The 22767-nt window shown below is 39.9% G+C and overlaps 1 protein-coding gene across 1 annotated transcript in view; it reads left to right on the top strand.

Moving 5' to 3' along the window:
* The window catches only part of LOC124612843 (gamma-tubulin complex component 4), a 159804-nt gene that overhangs the window by 117767 nt on the left and 19270 nt on the right, over positions 1 to 22767 (top strand). Inside the window, exon 10 of the mRNA XM_047141272.1 lies at positions 8820 to 8994. Within this exon, the coding sequence (XP_046997228.1) occupies positions 8820 to 8994 (175 nt within the window). The remainder of the gene's footprint in view (positions 1 to 8819; positions 8995 to 22767) is intronic.

Consider the following 22767-nt stretch of genomic DNA (forward strand, 5'->3'; position numbering starts at 1 on the left):
AACGTGTATGTAAAACCACACCAAGGTGATTTGAACATCCTGCGAAGATGACAATGAAAAGTGAATATTTTATATTATGTAACATGTAAAATATTATGTTTCTCTCTGAAAATGTTTCTGAAGCTTCTTCTTAAGAGATCAGTTATGTACAATTAAAAGATGATCAAAATATCAATGATATTGGTATTATCATTTCGTAAGTGAAACCTTCTCCAAGGAAGTTGCCGTGGTGGGATGGTTTGTGTGCCTCAATGATAGAGATAGCCCTTCTGTAGATGCGACCGCAATGGAACTGTATTTGTTGAGAGGCCAGGAAACATGCTTCCTCAAGATGGGTTGCACCCTTTTCGGTAGTTGCAGGGACAACATCTGAACGATTGACTGATCTGGCCTTTTAACTTCAACCAGCAAGGTCTTGCTGTCCTGGTATTGTGAGTGGCTGAAAGCAAGGGGAAGTACAGCTATTAATTTTCCAGAGAGCATAAAGCTCTACTGTATGGTTAAATATTGATGCATCGTCTTGAGTAAAATATTCTGGAGGTAAAATTCAAATCTTTGGGCAGAGTCTACTCAGGAGGATGTCATATCAGGAAAAATTAAAACTGACGTACTCCTGGCTGAGAATGGAACATTAAATCCCTTACTGGGGCAGGTAAATTAGAAAACTAAAAAAGGAAGTGGATAGGTTGAAGTTGGATGTAGTGGGAGTTAGTGAAGTTTCATGACAGGAGGAGCAGGACTTCTGGTCAGGTGGATACTGGGTTGTAAATACAAAATTGAGCAGAGGTAATGGAATAGTGGGTCTAATAATGAATAAGAAAATAGGAACAGGGGTAAGCTACTATGAACAGTAAAGTGAACACATTATTATAGCCAAGATAGATGTGCAGTAAAACCAAGAACTGCCCCAATTTAATCCCCATACCAGAGAGAAGATTATAGAAATGAGTGTCAGTAGTGTTGAGACCAGCTGAAATTACTAAAACTGAAGAAAGCTGTAGGTCACAATGGAATCTCTATCAGATCATATGCTGGGTTTGCAACTGAGTTAGCATGTCTTTTGATTATAATCTATCATAGATTCCTTGAACAAAACACCATGCTCAGTTGTCAGAAGAAAGCACAGGTCACACCTGTTTACAAGAAGGTAGAAATGATCCACAAAACTATTGCCAGGTATCCTTGACATTGATTTCTTGTAGAATCTTAGAACATATTCTCAGGTCAAACTTAATGAGGTATCTCAAGCAAAATGACCTCCTCCATGCCAATCAGTATGGATTCGAAAATGTTGATTATGCGAAACCCAACTCATACTTTTCTAACGTTCCATACCGAAAGCTTTTGATCAAGGCATTTGGGTAGATTCAGTATTTCTTGATGCCCAGAAAGCATTTGACTCAGTACCACATCTATGCTTATTGTCAAAACTATGGTCGTGTGTTGTATCAAGTGAAATTTGTGTCTGGATTGAGGATTTTTTTGGTAGAGAGTATGCAGCAGGTTGTCATGGATGGAGAGTCATCATCAGATATAGAACTAACTTCAGGTGTGCCCCAGGGAAGTGTGTTTGGAGCCTTGCTGTTCATATTATATACTAAGAACCTTGTGGACAATGTTAGTAGCATCCTCAGACTTTTTGCAGATGAGGTTATCTGTAATAAAGTATTATCTGAAAGAAGCTGTATAAATTGATGATTTCAAAGTGGTGCAAAGATTGGCAACTTGCTTTAAATATTAAGAAATATGATTTTGTGCTCTTAACAAAGTGGAAAAATGACTATAATATCAGTGTATCACAGCTGAATCAACCAAACTTGGTGTAACACTTTGTAGGGATATCAAATGCGACAATCACATAGGCTCAGTCGCGGATAAAGCAGGTGGTAAACTTCACTTTATTAATAGAATACTGGAGTAATGCTATCAGTCTACAAAGGAGATGCTTGCAAATCATTTGTGTGACAAATCATACTGTTCAGGTGTGTGAGACCCATACATAAGAGGACTAACAGGGGATATTGAACATATACAGATGATGGCAGCATGAACAGTCACAGATTTGTTTGACCCATGGGAGAGTGTCACAGAGATGCTGAAGAAACTGTACTGGCAGTCTCTTGAAGATAGATGTAAACTGTCCCAAGAAAGCCTACATACAAAGTTTTATGAACCAGCTGTAATTGTTGACTCTAGACACATACTACAACCCCTTATTTATCACTCACATAAGGATCCTGAGGACAAGATTAGATTAATTACAGCATGCACAGAGGTATTTAAATATTCTTCCCATGCTCCACATGTGAATGGAACTAGAAAAAAACTCTAATAACTGGTTCAGTGGGACGTACTCTCTAGAGGTGGGCCAAACGGTTATTTTGGAGTAACCACTATCATGGTTAAAGTTATTTTTGACCATTATTCTTAACAGTTATTTATAACTCTCAGTTATTTTTCACTACCAAATACTCCAGATTGGGCTACAGCTAAAATAACGAAGTAGGTGGAATCCATCAGTTTAGTTATCAGTATAATTATGACTACGAGTAGTGCAAAGTGGCGTGAATATCATGTGAATCATGTGATAATCTTAGCTAATTAACTGTCCTGTACATTTCAGTTGATGTTTTGAACAGTTATTGGTGTTTCATATTGTACGTATGTAGGATATTGGTCACTATTAAAAATATTATCCTAGCAGCTGCAACAGAAAGTACACGGACCTTCACCACAGCACTGTTTAAGTGCTGTTTTAAGTATGAACCAATACATAAGCTGAATACTGTAGGTAAAATTCGAAGCTTAATTTCTTGTGTTGTTTGCTTAATAGAATAAGTGTATGGCCTTGTAATACAACAAAAAATATACATAACATGAGAGATTCATTTACTCTTGTATGATATAGTCTATTCAAAGAAAGTGTGAGTACACTAATCTAAGTTTAATGCGAAATTTGAGGGTCTTAAAGTTTTTTGGTGGTAGTATGACTAAATTACATTTCTCCAAGCATTCGATTTGTTGTGTATATCTGAAGTTTAGGATTATTGTATGCAGAATTCCAGCGGATGATTGGTTGTGTTGACCTCATAAAGGTAACAGATTTAAACGATTCAGAAGTCATTATTATACCTTTTTTACTCTGTTAATCTAATTCTTCTCTGGGTATTCAAATTGTGAGAGTCTGAATTAATAGTATTGATGTTGGGAATATGAATCTGCATTAAGTTTTTAGAAATTTTTCAGTAACATAGTTCCTCTTCTGAGGAATACTTTACATGTCAACTCCATGTTTTTTCCCCTTCTGTCACAAATATAAGGCAATAATAAAAACTTCATCTCTCAGTGCCACCTGCCTGCTTTGACTTTTTTTTCTTTTTACAATTTAATATAATGACAGTTAAATGTCAGAATATGTAACAGACTAATTCATGGATGTGGAATGTGAGCACTTAAAATGAAGGGCTAAGTTTTGCACATAACAGAACCTCAACACAGCAGTGAGTGCACTTGACAAAAAATTTTTGAATGTTGCTTAACATAATAGAAAATGAACTGACCTGAGTCTGTTTGGAAACAAAAAAGCATATATTATTCAAAAACATTCACATAGTATGCACAAGTACTAGTAAGCCCTAATATAAGTAAATCTATACTTTTATTTCAATACCATTGACTAAGTATCTGACATGATTATTGTTGTAAGCATACCTGTTGAGAAGATATTCAACTATTTTCAATTTTTAGTTCACCTACAAGACGCAAATATTTCAGTAAGTTTAAAACACAGGGTTGCCACAAGTTCTGGAAATCAGGGAATTTCAAACATGTCAGGTAAATCAGGGAAATATCAGGGGAATTTGGAAAAAAAGTGGAAAAATCTCACTTTTTATCTCAGTAGATGGAATGGTTTGTTTACCGAGAGATCATGCATCATCTGTGGTTGGGTGCAGCTGAGAACATTTGCAACTTCCCTACTCCCTCATCCTTACTGCTTCGCCCTTTCCTACCACTCCCCATAGTTTGTAGTTGGTGCTGCCACCACTTCTTGCTGCTAGTGTAGTAGCAGGCTGGGTCTCTCTGTTTTGTGGCATAATGCGGCAGATTTTCGTGGTTTATCCATGGACCCAGGACCGGGGTGCTCTTCAGCAGGCAGAGGCCATGGGTGATGAATTTCAGGAATTTGACTGTCTCACCACGACAACATTGTATAGTGTGGCATTTTATAGATATTTTATTTATTGTAGCACATTTTGACACTTCAAAAGTAGTTTCTATGTTAGAAAGTATGGACGGTAAGCAGAGGAAAATTGTACTAGTCGCTGGCGGTTTGTACGCAATATACTCATATATTTCTCGAAAGAAAAATTACACAATACAATTAATAATAGATATAACACAGTGGGTAATAACCGACAATAACAAACATAGTAGTGCCGGCCGGAGTGTCCGTGCGGTTCTAGGCACTACAGTCTGGAACCGTGTGACCGCTACGGTTGCAGGTTCGAATCCTGCCTCGGGCATGGATGTGTGTGATGTCCTTAGGTCAGTTAGGTTTAAGTAGTTCTAAGTTCTAGGGGACTGATGACCACAGCAGTTAAGTCCCATAGTGCTCAGAGCCATTTGAACATAGTAGAACCAACATTTTATTGCCGGTCACCTATAGTTTTAGTTTACACAACTCGTCCCTGCCTTGTACATTTCTTTCAAGAGGCCCACTTTTTTGTGAGTTTATTTCTGAAACCAGTGAAGGTATTTTAAATCTGTGTAATTACTCCAAGGAAATGTGTGTTTTTATCACCAGATGTGTTTCGCTTTATTGAAATAAAATAGCAATAGTGGTCTTAATGAAACACACATACCATTTGCCTCGCTTTCTCCATCTAAAAACAGTTCATTACAAAAGATGTTGATGTTAGTATTAAGATTTTTGCTCACACGTGGGAGAAATAAAGAAGTCCTTACACGTTTTGTAAACTTATGTCTTTACTTACCCGTGAGATGTCTAAATTTGTCATGGAAAAGTGCTAAAACTTGTCTGAAAATCGGGGAAATATCGGGGAATTTCATTTGGGGAAGATTGTGGATACCTAGAAAACCCCTAAAAAATATTAAAATGTGGCATACTCTACAATATTTCATAGCTTTCCATGTATAAGACTATTTCTAGTACTACTAGCCTAGTGGCAACAACACAGAGAAAAGCAAGAACCTTCCAATGCAATCAAAGGCTGGAAAGAGAGTGACACCTGTTCCAGAACTGCAAGAAATGGAGAGAATAGAATCCTGTTAGTTGTACAATCTCTGGAACCCCCGATGGCCAGCAATTGTTTCCATAGCAATATGAAAATGTCTTGTTCACTCCTGTAACTATCCTCTCTGGAAATATCACCAGGTTCTATGACCTTTAATCGGAGTGAGGAACAGTTACCAACTTCCTGGTTACCTGTAGCGGTAGCCCGTTAACTGCCAGAGAGTTTGAGAACTGCCAGAGAAAAATACCGACCTCTGACAGTTACTTCCATAGTCACACGAATTCTTAATGGTAACTATTTGTACTACCTGCCCAAACTACATTGACACACAGAGAGGTGACTCAACAGAATGAACATACATAGCAATACCTTTGTGGTCACTCCTATCAGCCACCATGCTCACATTAACTTTATTTAATTGTTTGTGCTGAAAGTAGTGAGAGCACATGAAACAGTACACAGTACTATCAACAGATGGTGCGCGATCTCACAGTTATTTCCATGGTGTATAGAACACCTTCCAGGTGGTCTATCCCTCTCCATCGAAGCCAGATTTCAAATGAGTTGCCAACTCTAGTACTCTCTGCCATGCAGAGTATAGATATAGATGTAGATATAGAGGTAGACACCAACACCCACCACAGTAATGCAACATGATGAAGGGACTGAAGAAATCTGTGATGATGTAAACGAAATTATTCAGCTAGTTAAGGGGTACCAAAATTTAATAGTGATGGGGGACGGGAATTTGTTAGTAGGAAAGTGATAGTAGAAAAGGAAGAGAAGGAAAAATAATAGGAGGATGTGTACTTGGAGAAAGGGATGAAAAAGCAAGCCACCTGGTAGAATTTTGCACAGAGCATAACTTAATCATCCATAACATTTGATTTAAGAGTCATGAAAGAAGGTTGTGTGCGCATAAAAGGCCTGGAGACACTGTGAGGTTTCAGACCGATTATATAATAGGAAGACACAGATTTTGGATACAGATTTTAAACTTTAAGACCATTTGAGGGGCAGATGTGGACTCTGACCACAGTTTGTGCTTATGAACTGTAGATTAAATCAGAAGAAACTGGAACAAGGTATTAAATTAAGCATTTGTCACCTGGATAAGTTGAAATAACCAGAGATTGTTGAGAGCTTCAGAGAATGCATTAGGCAATGACTGACTGAAACAGGGAAAGGAATACAGTAGGAGACAAATGGGTAGTTTTGAGAGACGAAATATTGAAAACAGCAAAAGATTTAAGGCTGAAAAATGTAAAAAGATAAGGCTTCGTAGATGTCCTTGGATATCAAAGGAATTTAACTGATGAAAGGAGAAAATCTAAAACTGTAGCCAATGAAACAGGCAAAGGGGAACATAGACGTCTAAAAATTGAGGTTGATGGAAAGTGCAAAATGGTTAAGTGCAAGACAGATGTAAGTCTATGAAAGCGTATATAACTAGAGGAAAAATGGATACCATCTTCAGGAAGGTAAAAGAGACCTGTGGAGAAAAGAGAAGCAGCTATATGAATATCAAGTTTTGATGGAAAACCAGTACTAAGCAAAGAAGGGAAAACACATAGGTGGAAGGATTATATATGAGGGGCTGTGCAAAGGAAATAAGTTGAAGGTAATACAATAGAAAATGAAGAGGACATGGATGAAGATGAGATGGGACGTATGATACTGCAAGGGGAATTTGACAGAGCACTGGAAGGTGTAAGTTTAAACAAGGCGCTTGGAGTAGATGATGATGATGATGATGATGATGATGATGATGATTAAAAACTACTGATACCTTCTACATATATTTTCCTTAAGCCATCTTATGATGTGTAGTGCATTGTAGCACTGCTAGACACTTCCTATCCTGTTCCCTTTGCAAATAGAGCAAGAGAAAAACAACTGCCTGTATGCCTCCCTATAGACCCTAATTTCTTTACACTAAATGCATGTTGGGGACAGTAGAATTGGTCTGCAGTCAGCTTTTTCCAAACCTTTTGGAGAGCCAGCCACGAAAAAACTATTCCAGGTGGTGTGCAAGATGTGTGAGACAGTCAAAATACCCTCAGACTTCAAGAAGAATATAATAATTCCAATTTTAAAGAAAGCAGGTGCTGTCAGTTGTGAATATTTCTGAACTATCAGTTTTAATGAATCATTGTCACAAAATAATGACACAAATTATTTTCAGAAGAATAAAAAAACTGGTAGAAGCTGACCTCAGGAAGTATCAGTTTGGATTCTGGGTAGATGTAGGAACACACAAAGCAATACGTATTCTACAACTTCTCTTACAGGATAGGAAAGGCAAACTTATGTTTATAGCATTTGTAGATTTAGAGAAAGCTTTTGACAACGTGGACCGGAATACATTCTTTGAAATTCTGAAGGTAACAAGGGTAAAATACAGGGAGCAAAACATTATTTACAAGTTTACCGGCAGACAGCAAATGTAAGAGTCAAGTGGCATGAAAGGAATGAGTGGTTGAATAGGGAATGAGACAGGATTGTAGCATATCTCGTACATTATTCGATCTGTGGACTGAACAGGCAGCAAGGGAAACCAGAGCAAAATTTGTATAAAGGTAATGGAATGTAGTCGAATTATATGAGATGATTTTGAGGGAATTAGATTAGGAAATGAGACACAAAAATTAGTAGATGAGTTTTGCTGTTTGGACAGTATAATAAGTGATGATGGCCGAAGTAGAGAGAATATAAAATGTAGACTGGCAAAGGGAAGAAAAGTGTTTCTGAAGAAGACAAATTTGTAAACATTTAATATAGACTTAAGTATTAGGAAGTCTTTTCAGAAGTTATTTTTGTGGAGTGTTGCCTTGTATGGAAGTGGAAATGTGGATGATAAATGGTTCAGACGAGACTAGAATAGAAGCTTTTGAAATGTGATGAAGCTACAGTAGAATGCTGAAGGTTAGACAGATAGATTGGGTAACTAATGAGGAAGTGCTGAATATAATCGGAGAGAAAAAGAAATTTGTGGCACAGCCTGACTAAAAAAAAAGTGATCAGTTGGTTGGACACATTCTGAGACATCAATGTATCATCAGTTTAATATTGTAGGGAAAGGGGGAGAGGGAGTAAAACTGTAGAGGGAGACAAAGAGAAGAATACAGTAAGGAGGTTCAGATAGATGTAGGTTGCAGTAGCTACTTGAAGATAAAGAGGCTTGCACCAGATAGTGTAGTATGGAGAGCTACATCAGACCAATCTTTGGACTGAAGACCACAGCAACAATGCAAGGGAATAAAAATCTACAATTTAAGTATATGTGTTTCTGATACTGAAATATCATTCATTTACTTAAAAGTCAGTATACAAGCAAAAGTTAGGGCTATAATATGTAATCTCATGTGACACAACATGTAATTGGTTGCAATATGTATGAAGACTGATTGCTAGATACACAACTTTTCTAGTGTCACCCTGTGTTTCCTATGTATATTTATCATATGTGATGTTTTTGTATAAGGCTGTGTTCACACTGACATGCTAAGGAATTTGTGATAAATAAATAGTCACATCTGATTTGATCATTTTCTGTTATTACAGGAAATGGATGGGAATTATTAAGCTTGAAATATAAAGTAGATTGGCCATTGCATTTAATGTTTACTGATGAAGTACTCAGGAACTATGATCGCCTTTTTAGCTTTCTGCTGCATGTTAAGAAAACACAATATGACCTTCATCACATCTGGAATGATCATATGAGCATAAAAAATATGTAAGTCCATGATCTACTCATAGCTATTTTTTGTTTCTGGCGTGAAGATTATGTGGTTAACCTCTTGAGTTTTTTGATTTTTATTATGAGTAGGAACCCAGAAGAAAATGTAATTTCATAATAAATCGTTCCTTTATTTTTAGATAATACAAATTGATTATTGTTCAAGATAATCATCCATTTGATCCAACACATTAGTTTATATTTGTTTTTCTTTCTGAAGCATCTCTCAGGTATTGGCAATTTATGCCTTTTATTGGATCTGTTGGTTTTCTGTTTATCTCTTCCGTTCCCTGAAGAATGTTTCTTTTGAATATTTGCTTTATTCAGGGTAATATAAAAAATCAGACAGAACTATTTTGAATGAATATTAAGTTGTTGTGCTCCACTGTACTTTTTTTTAAATAGAGAGTAATACGCACGCACTGTGGCTTCGTTGTGGTGTAGTCACTGTTCCCGTTATCACAGTGTGAGTCAGTCTACATCACTACATAATACAAATGTGTAAGATTTTTAAAATAAAATACTACCATCTTACATACAGGATGTCCATAATTAAAGTTCAGTTTCAAAATGCTGTAGAAAGAGAACCACTGCTTCGAATGATGCCAGATGTGAACAGCAAATTGTTGACACAGCAGGAAATGCCATTATAAATGACGCTATAAGTGTCTTAATGTAAATGTAGTCGGCTACAAATGGCAGATGAATCACAATATGACATTGTGGCCCTGTTAGTTAGGTAACCCCATCCATTATGGTAAGATTGTACCACATCAGATGGAAAAAAGTGGTTTTTAATTGTCAGAGGTCGAAAATTGCATAAAGAGCAAAATGACAACAGTTTTTAATTTTCCTGGCGCCAAAAACAACATAAAAATTAAAATGATGTATGCTTCTTATTGCCATGAGACTTACACAAAACATGTTCAGCATGCTGTGCACTGTCTTCTGCCACAATCTGAAATTGAGAAACAGCGTGTTACACAACAGATCGGAGTGTCTCGGGGGTCACATTCAGAATGTGCTGCACAGTGCATGCCTTCAGTTCAGCTAAGTTTGTTATTGGGGCACTGAGCACAACTTTTTTCAGAATTTCCCACAGCTGCAAGTCACACAGATTAAGATCAGGTGATGTGGGCAGCCAGGCTGTAGGGAAATGATGGCTGATAATTCTAGCATTTCCAAAATGCCTCTGCAGCAGCCACTTCACTGGCTGAGCATTGTATGGAGGAGTACCATCTATCCACATGTTGAAGGGTTGGAATGGTGTTGGTGATCAAATGACTCTCATAGTGTTTACCAGTGATGGTACACGTAACAAAATGCAAATTGACAGGTCTGTGATAAACATTGGCGCAACCCACACCACATAATCACCTTTGCAAAAAGGAGTGGTACTGGTGGATGTGCATGCAGATTTTCTGTTGTCCACATCCTGCAGTTCTGCATATTGACATGTCCTTGGAGATTGAAATGTTCCATGGGCATTCATTATCTGCTTCCACGTGAGCAAGAAAGTCGAGAGAGAATATTTGTCTTGCTGGCAGGTCAGCAGGAAGCAACTCCTAAACATGGATGATTTTGTATGGATAACGATGCAGGATGTTTCACAGGATTTCATACACCATGTTCACAGGCATGTCCAATGTTCAAGCAATTCTCTGTGCAGTCCGTGTTCGCACACCCCCGTGTGACCCCTCCTACAGTGCTGTGGCCACATATTCAACAGATGTCGCATCAAGTGCTTTCTGCCAGGATTGGGGCATCCTGAGACTTTAAGAAGCCAGAAGGTAGCCAGTAACAACATGAGGTAGTAAATAACATTGCAGTGATTCAAATTAAGGATTTAATGACTCTGTACTCACATGCAAACAATAGCATGTGCTCTAGGAAGTTCAGGACAATTTATTTTCTGAACAGGCAGAATGGGAGATTCACTACATCTGAGCCACAGTCCATCATAATACTCTTCAGAATGCAACAGATCCGCTGTGAACCATGCAAATGGCGGTCATGCAGAAATCAGCCAAAACTGCAGTTGGCATTTTGAAGCTGACCTCTTTACACAGAGGCCTGTGGTGTTTCATGGAGAAACATTGGGAATGGGGGCCATGATGAATGGAGCACCTTTTGTTTTTCTTACTGTTAGTGACTCTTTAATGATGAACATGACAACTAAGGTGTTTTCATCTGGGGAGAGTATAGAAAATGAAACAATCCTACCTTTGCTCACAAAACAATATAATATCAAGTTTTAATCTATTTTAAATCATTTCTCCTGGGCAATCCTTTTATTCTATTGATGAATTTTTTCTTACAAACTGGCAGCCAGTTAAAAAATTATATAAATTTAGTTGCATAAATAGGAATAAAAATAATAATGTGTTCATTAGTGTTACAACTAATCGTGTGTGTGTGTGTGTGTGTGTGTGTGTGTGTGTGTGTGTGTGTCTATAGACTGGTTCCACATCATTTCAATAAAAGAATCATTCAAATGATGTGTGGAACATATAACTAACTGTCACACTGCACTACAAAAAATCCTGTCTTTTTCAAATCTTGTAATCATTTTCTCCAGATCCGTAGCAGACATTGGACTAATGCCTTTTTTCATACCCTTGGGTGTCCAGAACTTTGACAGGGCTGCAGTTGCACAGTCACCATCCTTGTAAAAGAACTTTACCAGCAGAGCCCAATCCTTCATGGGGACAGTCATGTTTGCTGGCTCAGACACAAACTGAGGAACAACTGTGTACTGCGTGTCTGTTGGTGCGCACATTCTGATGCTTACAGTGCCATCTGTTGGTCAAATTTTCGTTAAAGCTTTTTTATTCCATAGTGTTTCCACCTGTGCCAATACTGTGCTGTTCAAATCTAATGATATTCTGAACAATGGTTCTCTTTCTACAGCATTTTGAAACTGGAACTTTAATTGTGGACACTCCGTCCAGATTAAATTGGTAGCTCTGAAAAAGCTGCTCGACCATTAGCTTTGTGCGCTATGTGTGTGCTTCTAAGACCGCTATCAGGTTAGTGATAGAGCAGTTTTTTTATTGATGGTACTTGGGGTTTAGTTTAATTGACTGGAAAAGAATGCGACAATTGCCTCAGTTTTAGAGAATATACTGTGTTTAAAAATTGTGGATTATACTTGTTAGTATTACTACAGAAAGAGGTAAAAGAATGCTTCCCTTCACTAGTCACATGATGTATGTTTCAGACAATTCTCAATTGTTGAAATTCAAAGTCTTGTCAGTGTTCCAAGCTTATGTTTACTCTGATACAATTGCAGATGGTTCAATGTACAAACAGTGTGACCTAGAGGAATCTATGGCACCCTGAGACTTTGAGAAGACAGAAGCTGGCCATTAACAATATGGGGTAGTAAATGCCATTATAGTGTTTCAAAGTGTGATTTCATGACTTTGGACTCCTTGTTTCCTGAAAATACACAATGAAAGATTCACTACATCTGAGCCACAGTTCATCATAATAGTTGTCAGAATGCAGTTGACCTGCCATGAACCATGCAAATGGCAATGTTATACAGAAATCGACCAAAACTGTCTGCAGTTGGCATTGGCCCTTTACACAGAGGCCCGCAGTGTGTCATGGAGAAACAGTGTGGATAGGGGCATAATGAATGGATCAACTTTTATTTTTCTTACACTTAGTGACACTTTAACGATGAGCATGATAATTGAGGTGTTTCATGTAGAGAGAGCATCCTAAATGAAACAATGCTACATTTGTTCACAAGATAATATAAGGCCAAGATGTCAAGCTGATGGTATGGGCAGTAATGATCAATAGTAGTGGTTCATGCTGTCCATAAGTACCCTTTGACATCTTAATGGTATAGAAATGAGATGAAATATAAAAGGGTCAGGCACAGGATTTTGCACTCAAACACAAAAAGAAAGAAAGCCAGACTAAGAATTGGAAGTGAACTAATTGTTGTGGCAGCTGGGCAATGGCGAACAGTTTGGGCGTAATACTGATCCTTCTGATTGGAGGAAGCCAGCTACAATGTGTGAAGTGTCAACTATCACATAATTTTAATCAGACTATATAAACACAATGGCAACTATTGGAGTGGAAAAACTGACAGATCAACTGTTGTTGGTAAGACTCAGGTACTGATAGCCACAAGCGGAGATTATGAAAGGCTATACAGAGTGGCTATAAAGATTAGGAAACGCCACAGTAATTGTAACTGGAAGAAGTAGGGTGTGGAATTAAATGGCATCTGGATTCTGATACTGATGAAAATGTGTGCCAGTCTTTGTAAAGTAGTGGAATGGGTGTCTCTTAACGAAAACTGCAATTCAAACTGTATTGAAGTACCAGATACTCTCTCATGATGTTTATGCAAAGTAGTGCAAACACATGAGGGTGCATTGTAACACTGTAAATTCAGTACTGTTAACGTGTCAGGATTGGCGAGGAAGGGAAAGCAGTTCGCACCTGTTGAGGTGATGAATTTAAATATTTTATGATAGGCATGATGAGTTATTTCAGTAAAAAGTGGTTGAAGGCAGGCCTAGAGAAGCCGCCAAAACTCCTGCCCAAGAGAGCAGGAGAGGAGAGTATCTAACCGGGTCAGAAGCTGCCAGCGGAAGAGACCGGATGGTGTGTCCACTACCGGCGGCTAGCCGTGGCTCCACCCCCATGTAACCACCCCCAAACCTCCTTATTGGACAGCCAAATTGTAGACACGTGGTTCGGTAGTGTTATCTCGTCAGCAACATGTGAGTTTCAAAGTGGTTCTGTCCGGTATAATACAACGTGACTTACAAGCTGAAACTAGCTGCCAGGCAGAAGGCACTGGCAAACTTCAACTGAAATATAAAAAATTAAATTTTTATAATATTACATCCATTCAGTAACAGCCCCCACTGTACGCCCTTCTCCCCTCCGCAGGAGTGAAGCAAGGGGACGCAAATTGACAGTTACTATGGGGCTTCTGTGAAGGATAGCCTTACATAATTTTTGACAATAAATTTTTGATTTTATTTTTTAAATCTGCCTTTTTTCTTAGGAAAAGGATTGAAAGAATGGCAATATTTTTTGTATTAATATCTTGCGTGACAAAATTTGGACGACGGCAGATGGTGTGGGTGGTGTTGCGAGGCACTGCGAGTGGCAGAGCAAGGTGCGGCGATCAGCTGTTAGCGGTGGTAGCAGAGGAGCTCGATGGCCGCGGCGGGCTGTGGCGCACTGCAACTTCTGCTGGACCGTGTAAGTTGGGAGTTCTGGAAGGGGCGAAGCACAGATGACAAGGGGGAAGGGGATTAACATTGTTGCATTACTTCATGTGCATGCGGTGATACACTTTGTTGCTTATACTTAAAGGAGAGCCAAGCCTTTTCTTTTTGGAGGTAGTTTATTTATTTATTATCCCTTTTCTACTCGCATGGTACTCAGACCATGGCAATTTTCTACTGGACTACTACAGTATGGGGCAACGAGGAACATAGGCGTGATATTCCCCAAGAGGCTGCTGCTCAGGGACAGCAGAGAGAGGCGAGCAAAGTCGCGTAAAAAGTTCATTTCCAAAAGCTACCAATAGCAATAAACCAATAAAGATAGTTATTACAGGTGTACATGCAGAACTGAGATACTGGCGATTGTGCCAATCCGTGATATGCGTGGTGGCATGGTCTAGTGTGGTCTGCTCTGATTCTTTGTTTACCACATCGGTTAAAGATTGGATCAGCTGGGAATGTGAGTGATTGGGGAGGGATGGCCAATTGTCAGGCGACAGTAGTACCATCACACATGAAAGGGGGGAGTCGCACATTATGGGCGTAAGATAAGTGTGCAACCACTTCCTTGGTGGGGGTAGTGATATCGCAGTGAGAGCTATTAAATAGTGAACCACTACTGTTGAGTAGAACATTGTAGGGCTGTGATGCTTCAAGGTACTTGTAACACATGATAGTGGCTGGGTCGCTTGCTCAGTGAGAAACAACGTGGCTTTGTACGCGTTTTTATGGGTGTGAAGGGTAAGTGTTGAACACATGTAGTACTTCCCATGTTGGCAGCTTTGCAAGGCACGCTCGGATAGGACAGAATGACTTCGGCAGTTCTTACTGAAAACAAGGATTTCGCGAGTTTTCCACATAACATAAACTTGTACGGCAGTACTGAGATACTGGCGATTGTGCCAATCCGTGATATGCGTGGTGGCATGGTCTAGTGCGGTCTGCTCTGATTCTTTGTTTACCACATCGGTTAAAGATTGGATCAGCTGGGAATGTGAGTGATTGGGGAGGGATGGCCAATTGTCAGGCGACAGTAGTACCATAACACATGAAAGGGGGGAGTCGCACATTATGGGCGTAAGATAAGTGTGCAACCACTTCCTTGGTGGGGGTAGTGATATCGCAGTGAGAGCTATTAAATAGTGAACCACTACTGTTGAGTAGAACATTGTAGGGCTCGTTTTTATGGGTGTGAAGGGTAAGTGTTGAACACATGTAGTACTTCCCATGTTGGCAGCTTTGCAAGGCACGCTCGGATAGGACAGAATGACTTCGGCAGTTCTTACTGAAAACAAGGATTTCGCGAGTTTTCCACATAACATAAACTTGTACGGCAGTCCAGTATACTATACTGGAAAAATGTGGAAGCGGTAGCTTTCAAATTCACAGTTAGCACAAGTGACTGGTAGGTGAATCTTAGTATCCAAATAATCGTGGTCTTGAGCCATCTGGACACGAGCTGAACTGTAGTACAATGCGAGAGTTGCCTCTTGTATGGGATATATGATCTGTAGAGGAGCTGTTAGATGGGATGAAATATTGGTTAAGATCTGTAGAAAAAGTTCAGGTGGTTGTAGATGGGGACTTAGTTGATGTCCTAAACCGCTCTGAATGACGTCATCTAGAGAGGTAACATGTACTTGGGTGGCCTGTGCATTATATAAAAGTACCTGCAAGGTCTTCATCATTGTGAGCACGGTAGTTACGTTATTGAGTTCCTGATGGACAAAGGTGAGATCATGCTGAATTGAATGTCGCATTTTTTCATATTGGTGGACTAACTCACTAGCAGTTTCGTGTTCTTAGCGGGTGGTTGCCAATATGTTATCCTCTATGTGGGTGAGGTGAACTTCCTGATGTATTATGGCTTCGTGGTTGTCCTTTGCCTGATGTATGACATCATTCCAGTGTTCAGCATTTGATTGATTGGACGTACAAAAAATTGTTTTTAAATTTATACCGCCAGCATTAAACCATGCTCGCTTAGTGCAACGCAAGGGTACGGCGTTGGCTATGCTATGCTATGCTAACAGCCGTGTACCACAAGTATCTAGAGGAACGGAAGGTCCCAAATGATTGGAAAAGAGCACAGGTAATCCCAGTCTTCAAGAAGGGTCGTCGAGCAGAAGTGCGAAACTGTAGACCTATATCTCTGACGTCGATCTGTTGTAGAATTTTAGAACATGTTTTTTGCTCGCGTATCATGTTGTTTCTGGAAACCCAGAATCTACTCTGTAGGAATCAACATGGATTCCGGAAACAGCGATCGTGTGAGACCGAACTCGCCTTATTTGTTCATGAGACCCAGAAAATATTAGATGCAGGCTCCCAGGTAGATGCTATTTTCCTTGACTTTCGGAAGGCGTTCGATACAATTCCACACTGTCGCCTGATAAACAAGGTAAGAGCCTATGGAATATCAGAGCAGCTGTGTGGCTGGATTGAAGAGTTTTTAGCAAACAGAACACAGCATGTTGTTCTCAATGGAGAGACATCTACAGATGTTAAGGCAACCTGTGGCATGCCACAGGGGAGTGTTATGGGAACATTGCTTTTCACAATATACAGGGCTATTACAAATGATTGAAGCGATTTCATAAATTCACTGTAGCTCCATTCATTGACATATGGTCACGATACACTACAGATATGTAGAAAAACTCATAAAGTTTTGTTCGGTTGAAGCCGCACTTCAGGTTTCTGCCGCCAGAGCGCTCGAGAACGCAGTGAGACAAAATGCCGACAGGAGCCGAGAAAGCGTATGTCGTGCTTGAAATGCACTCACATCAGTCACTCATAACAGTGCAACGACACTTCAGGACGAAGTTCAACAAAGATCCACCAACTGCTAACTCCATTCGGCGATGGTATGCGCAATTTAAAGCTCCTGGATGCCTCTGTAAGGGGAAATCAACGGGTCGGCCTGCAGTGAGCGAAGAAATGGTTGAACGCGTGCGGGCAAGTTTCACGCGTAGCCTGCGGAAAATTGGCTCATGCCAGAACTGGAGACCGACAGCGTCGACTTCATCTTTCAACTGGATGGTGCTCCACCGCACTTCCATCATGATGTTCGGCATTTCTTAAACAGGAGATTGGAAAACCGATGGATCGGTCGTGGTGGAGATCATGATCAGCAATTCATGTCATGGCCTCCACGCTCTCCCGACTTAACCCCACAGAAAGAAATCGCATGGGGTTATGTGAAAGATTCAGTGTTTAAACCTCCTCTACCAAGAAACGTGCCAGAACTGCGAGCTCGCATCAACGATGCTTTCGAACTCATTGATGGGAACATGCTGCGCCGAGTGTGGGAGGAACTTGATTATCGGCTTGATGTCTGCCGAATCACTAAAGGGGCACATATCGAACATTTGTGAATGCCTAAAAAACTTTTTGAATTTTTGTATGTGTGTGCAAAGCATTGTGAAAATATCTCAAATAATAAAGTTATTGCAGAGCTGTGAAATCGCTTCAATCATTTGTAATAACCCTGTATATAAATGACCTAGTAGATAGTGTTGGAAGTTCCATGCGGCTTTTCGCGGATGATGCTGTAGTATACAGAGAAGTTGCAGCATTAGAAAATTGCAGCGAAATGCAGGAAGATCTGCAGTGGATAGGCACTTGATGCAGGGAGTGGCAACTGACCCTTAACATAGACAAATGTAATGTATTGCGAATACATAGAAAGAAGGATCCTTTGTTGTATGATTATATGATAGCGGAACAAACACTAGTAGCAGTAACTTCTGTAAAATATTTGGGAGTATGCGTGCGGAATGATTTGAAGTGGAATGATCATTTAAAATTCATTGTTGGCAAGGTGAGTACCAGGTTGAGATTCATTGGGAGAGTCCTTAGAAAATGTACCGTATTTACTCGAATCTAAGCCGCATTCTAATCTAAGCTGCATCTGAAAAATGACTCGACATCAAGGAAAAAAAATTTTCCCGAATCTAAGCCGCACCTGACATTTGAGACTCGAAATACAAGGGGAGAGAAAAGTTTTAGGCTGCACCTCCAAATCGAAACAAAGTCAGTCTACTGTAATATGAGACACAATTTAGGTAGAATAAATGACGATACAGCTACAGTAGTTTGGTTCGAGTCGTAAGCTTAGCAATTAAGCTTTACCAGGTAGCCATTGCTATGCGTCAGGCGTGCTTCGTCTGGTTTGAATCAGTTGCTTATTTTTGTTTGATCTGATAAGTGCCGTTCTCTTTGTTATAGGTCTTTACGTCACTCTAGGCTGAAAATGCATTATTGTACTGTGTCGTGCATTGTTTGTCGCATTCTGATAATAAGTGTTTACGACCTGTCGCCGCTCGCGGCATGGCTTGCTTTTGTGCGCGCTACCGCCGCTTACAATAGAAAAAAGAGAGGAATTGTCTCATTAGTGAAACAATGGCAAGAGACTGCTATTTGTTGTTACTTACAGTGCTGCTTTCTTTGCTAATGATCAACAAGAACCAAATAATAGACTGCGTATGATAGATGTTCTGAACGAGAGTTTAGCTAAAATTTTTCTCCATTTGAAAATCTTTGCAGACGCCTCTTTTGTACATTATGTTCTGCACAGAAATTAGTCATCTTAGATTTAAAAATCTAGTCAATTGCCGTACTTCATTTCTGATTGTATCACTATTAGGCATAAGAATAATACGAATATAAACATGACATGATATGTATATTCTTCCATATTTGCTGCTGTCTCACACTAGTTTTGTAGGTTATTAGGCAGACAGGATTTAAATGAGATAGCAGCAAACACGAAACAATACATGGCGAAATGTTTATATATCGTATTATTCTTATGTTGAAGAGAATACTGCATGTGATTTGCAACTCATAAAAGTTCCTATTAGCAACCATCTCTTCTCACAGGTAGGAAAAAATTAAGAACGTAGAGTTGGCCATATTGACAAACATCCCGAATAGTCGTGCCAGTCGGATTTTCGTAGTACATTGAAATGCTGCTACATTTGAAGATGAACAACACAGAATTTGTATTTACTTCATTGGATAATGTATGAAAATGCAGTGGTCGAAACTCGGTGCGGAGAAAAAAGCTTGTCTTACACCTTTTTTTTTTTAATTTATTTACTGACGCAGAGGTTTTGGCGCCAGTATTTAGCTTTGTGCCTGTAAAGAATGCCTGTGTAGTGCTACATATATTCAACGGCAGAAGTTACTTGTGGAGGCACCTACCAACATTTTTCAGAACTTCCACTTACTTTGCACTCGATTCTAAGCCGCAGACGGTTTTTTGGATTACAAGAACCGGAAAAAAAGTGCAGCTTAGATTCGAGTAAATGCGGTAGTCCATCAACAAAGGAGGTGGCTTACAAAACACTTGTTCAACCTATACTTGAGTATTGCTCATCTTTGTGGGCTCTGTACCAGGTCGGGTTGACGGAGGAGATAGAGAAGATCAAAAGAACAGCGGCGCGTTTCGTCACAGGGTTATTTGGTAAGCGTGATAGCGTTACAGAGATGTTTAGCAAACTCAAGTGGCAGACTCTGCAAGAAAGGCGCTCTGCATCGTGGTGTAGCTTGCTGTCCAGGTTTCGAGAGGGTGCGTTTCTGGATGAGGTATTGAATATATTGCTTCCCCCTACTTATACCTCCCGAGGAGATCATGAATGTAAAATTAGAGAGATTCAAGCGCGCACGGAGACTTTCCAGCAGTCGTACTTCCCGCGAACCATACGCAACTGGAACAGGAAAGGGAGGTAATGACAATGGCATGTAAAGTGCCCTCCGCCACACACCGTTGGGTGGCTTGCGGAGTATAAATGTAGATGTAGATGTAGATGTCTGACTGTGCGAAATTACTTGTCTTAAATTGTGCTACTCCCCACTTGCTCTGGGGGAATAGCATTGGCGTGCTACGAAAAAGGGGGGCGCGAACTACTGCAACATTGTACAATAAAAACTTTTATTCATTAGGATGGAAATCTCGTGGTAACTACATTTCCAACAAGATAACGCATTACTGTGCTTGGGTTATGACATCGTGTAATGGGTACTAATCATCAACAATTTAGTGCTTATTTCAGCGGGTGCTTCAATCTTATTACGTCATGGGTGTATTTGTTTGAATAAACAAACGGGTGTGTCTCACTCTCTAAACACATGGCGGAGCGCTGCATCCAAATGGTAGCAGTGGCGATGTCCATGCTCACTCATAACATCTTCACTTCACCACTAAATTACTTCGTAAAAAGTAAGGTGAACAACAACGAAACTTGTGTTTGTCTGGGTGAACTCTTTAATGTGCAAAATGCACATGGGTGTGAACTACAATTCTTCACTTACTTGGATGAAACTTCTTTAGTTTTATCCTATGACAAAATCTATTTCGCTTACCACTCTACAGTGAGAGGGTAGCACACTTCTTCTCAACTTCAGGAGCACATTTGACTCTTCTCTTTTGAGTATCTTAGGTAAACTTGGGTGCTTCCTTTCTTCTAAACATACCAGTCCAGCTCTGGGCATGAACATGGCACATAATAGGATTCTGGAATTGCTAACTCACAAAATCTTGTATCACGACTGATACTATTTTCAGTACCAATATATTTAATTGTAAATAAAAGTATCATATGGAGAATTTATGGATCAGTATCAGGATATTGTATGAAGTAATGAATGCATTAAGTCTCTACCTTTTCATTCCAAAGACTTTCTCCCTGAAATGGCACCATATTTCAATAAGTAATTTTCCTGTTTGAACACCCAGAGTGATAATTAATAATACACAGTAGTAACTGAGAAATTTGCTCCTAAAGAACAAACATAACTTGTCACTTTGACACCAAAAGAAATGTTAGATAACTCAATGATTATTCTTGTACTGCGGATCATGGCCTACACACAACAGTGACATTCTAAATACCCCCTACCGTCCCTCACGGACGCCCGTTCTTTTTCAGGTTAATTCAGAAGGTAAGTACAGCTGCTCGGGGGTACTGCGAAGTTGTAGACACGTGCGCTTTGCCTGTCAGAATCAGGTGAACCCGTCAACAAGGAGTCGCACGTGCGGCGGCCATAATGTGAAGGGCGGAGTCACTTCAAACACCTGGCACTGCTGTTACCTCCCCGTCCCATCCCAACCCACGCGGTCCCACTAGCCCACACCTGATTACCCCCCCCCCCCCTCCCTTGCCCCTCTCTCCGCACGCCGTTCGTGTGCCTGACTGCCGCTGTTAAAGAGACCTTACACATATTAAAACATACTATCTTCGCTATGAACCAATGTATAGCAATTTAATATAGAAAGTACCATCTTATTATGTAATACCTATTTCAAATGTGATTTCTTCCATCCTTCAATCTCATACCCAGGTAACTTCAACAGCTTGAAAACCCGCCAGTAAATTTACTTGCACACCTAAACCCTTAACACGCCCACTGACCAGACTATAACTCTGAAGGGAGTTAGGAAGCAAGCAACCTCAGAACTCGAAGCGGAAAAGCATCGCAATAATGAAACACGCCATTATGCGTTATGGGGAGTCTTCCCGTGCAACGCCATTTAGCTTGGTGGCGCTCTGCATTTCCGAGCCTCCTCTGAAGTATAGAACCACCATACCACCTTCCATCTAGTCTGACGCATCTTAAGAACCTACTACCTACTACCTGCTCCCTTTCCAAATCCTTAAATGGTTTCACTAGTACGTGCCCACCACAGCCTATTCACTTTTGCCACCACAAAAGTAAAAAAGTTCTTTACAAATGAGCTATAGTAATTTTACCCAATAAACCCATATAAATCGATTTGCTCGAGAAAGCAGTTAGAGTACTATTCACAACAGTCACTAATCCCACTCTAATATTATTAATTTACATGAATTGCATTTTATACACGGTTAATTCAAACGTCCCAAGGAGTCATGAAAATTTTTCACTTAGAAAACGCTGGAGCTGTTGCTGTGGTGTGCTACATGTGCCCGCACAGCTGCTCCGCTATCTCAGTGATAACCTGAAAGCTACCTCTGTCGCAGCATGTCTGCCTGTGCCTCTTGCCAGTTTTATAACACTATCTGCTTCACCATGTACTGAGTTTGATAAATTGTTTTACCACTCAGTTTTGGTGGCATCCTAAAAATTCTTACTATACACACATCTCCACCAATAAGAGGACCCCATCTCCACCAATAAGTGAACCCCCAAACAGACAAATTTAAGAATTAATACCGCAAATTAAATATTACATACCTATTCACTATACCCCGCACCTCGAACATAAGACTTATGAAAATCAACTATCGAATTGTCCCCTTTATAGTCCCGACAGCTTTACAGGTATTAGGAGAGAGCACATGACCAAAGAGAACCAGGCTTCGAGCCTTGGCCACAGCCTAGAAGAAAAAAAAATTACAGGTAAATCTGTCCTGTCACAACAACATGATACACCACCAGAACACTAAATCAAGTACACCCCACCAGTAAACAGTGCCTAATCTCTTCTTCCGCACCCAGATATATACCAGAAGGCTCA

Source organism: Schistocerca americana, chromosome 4, assembly GCF_021461395.2.
Source record: "Schistocerca americana isolate TAMUIC-IGC-003095 chromosome 4, iqSchAmer2.1, whole genome shotgun sequence".
In the NCBI taxonomy this organism is placed as follows: Eukaryota; Metazoa; Arthropoda; class Insecta; order Orthoptera; family Acrididae; genus Schistocerca; species Schistocerca americana.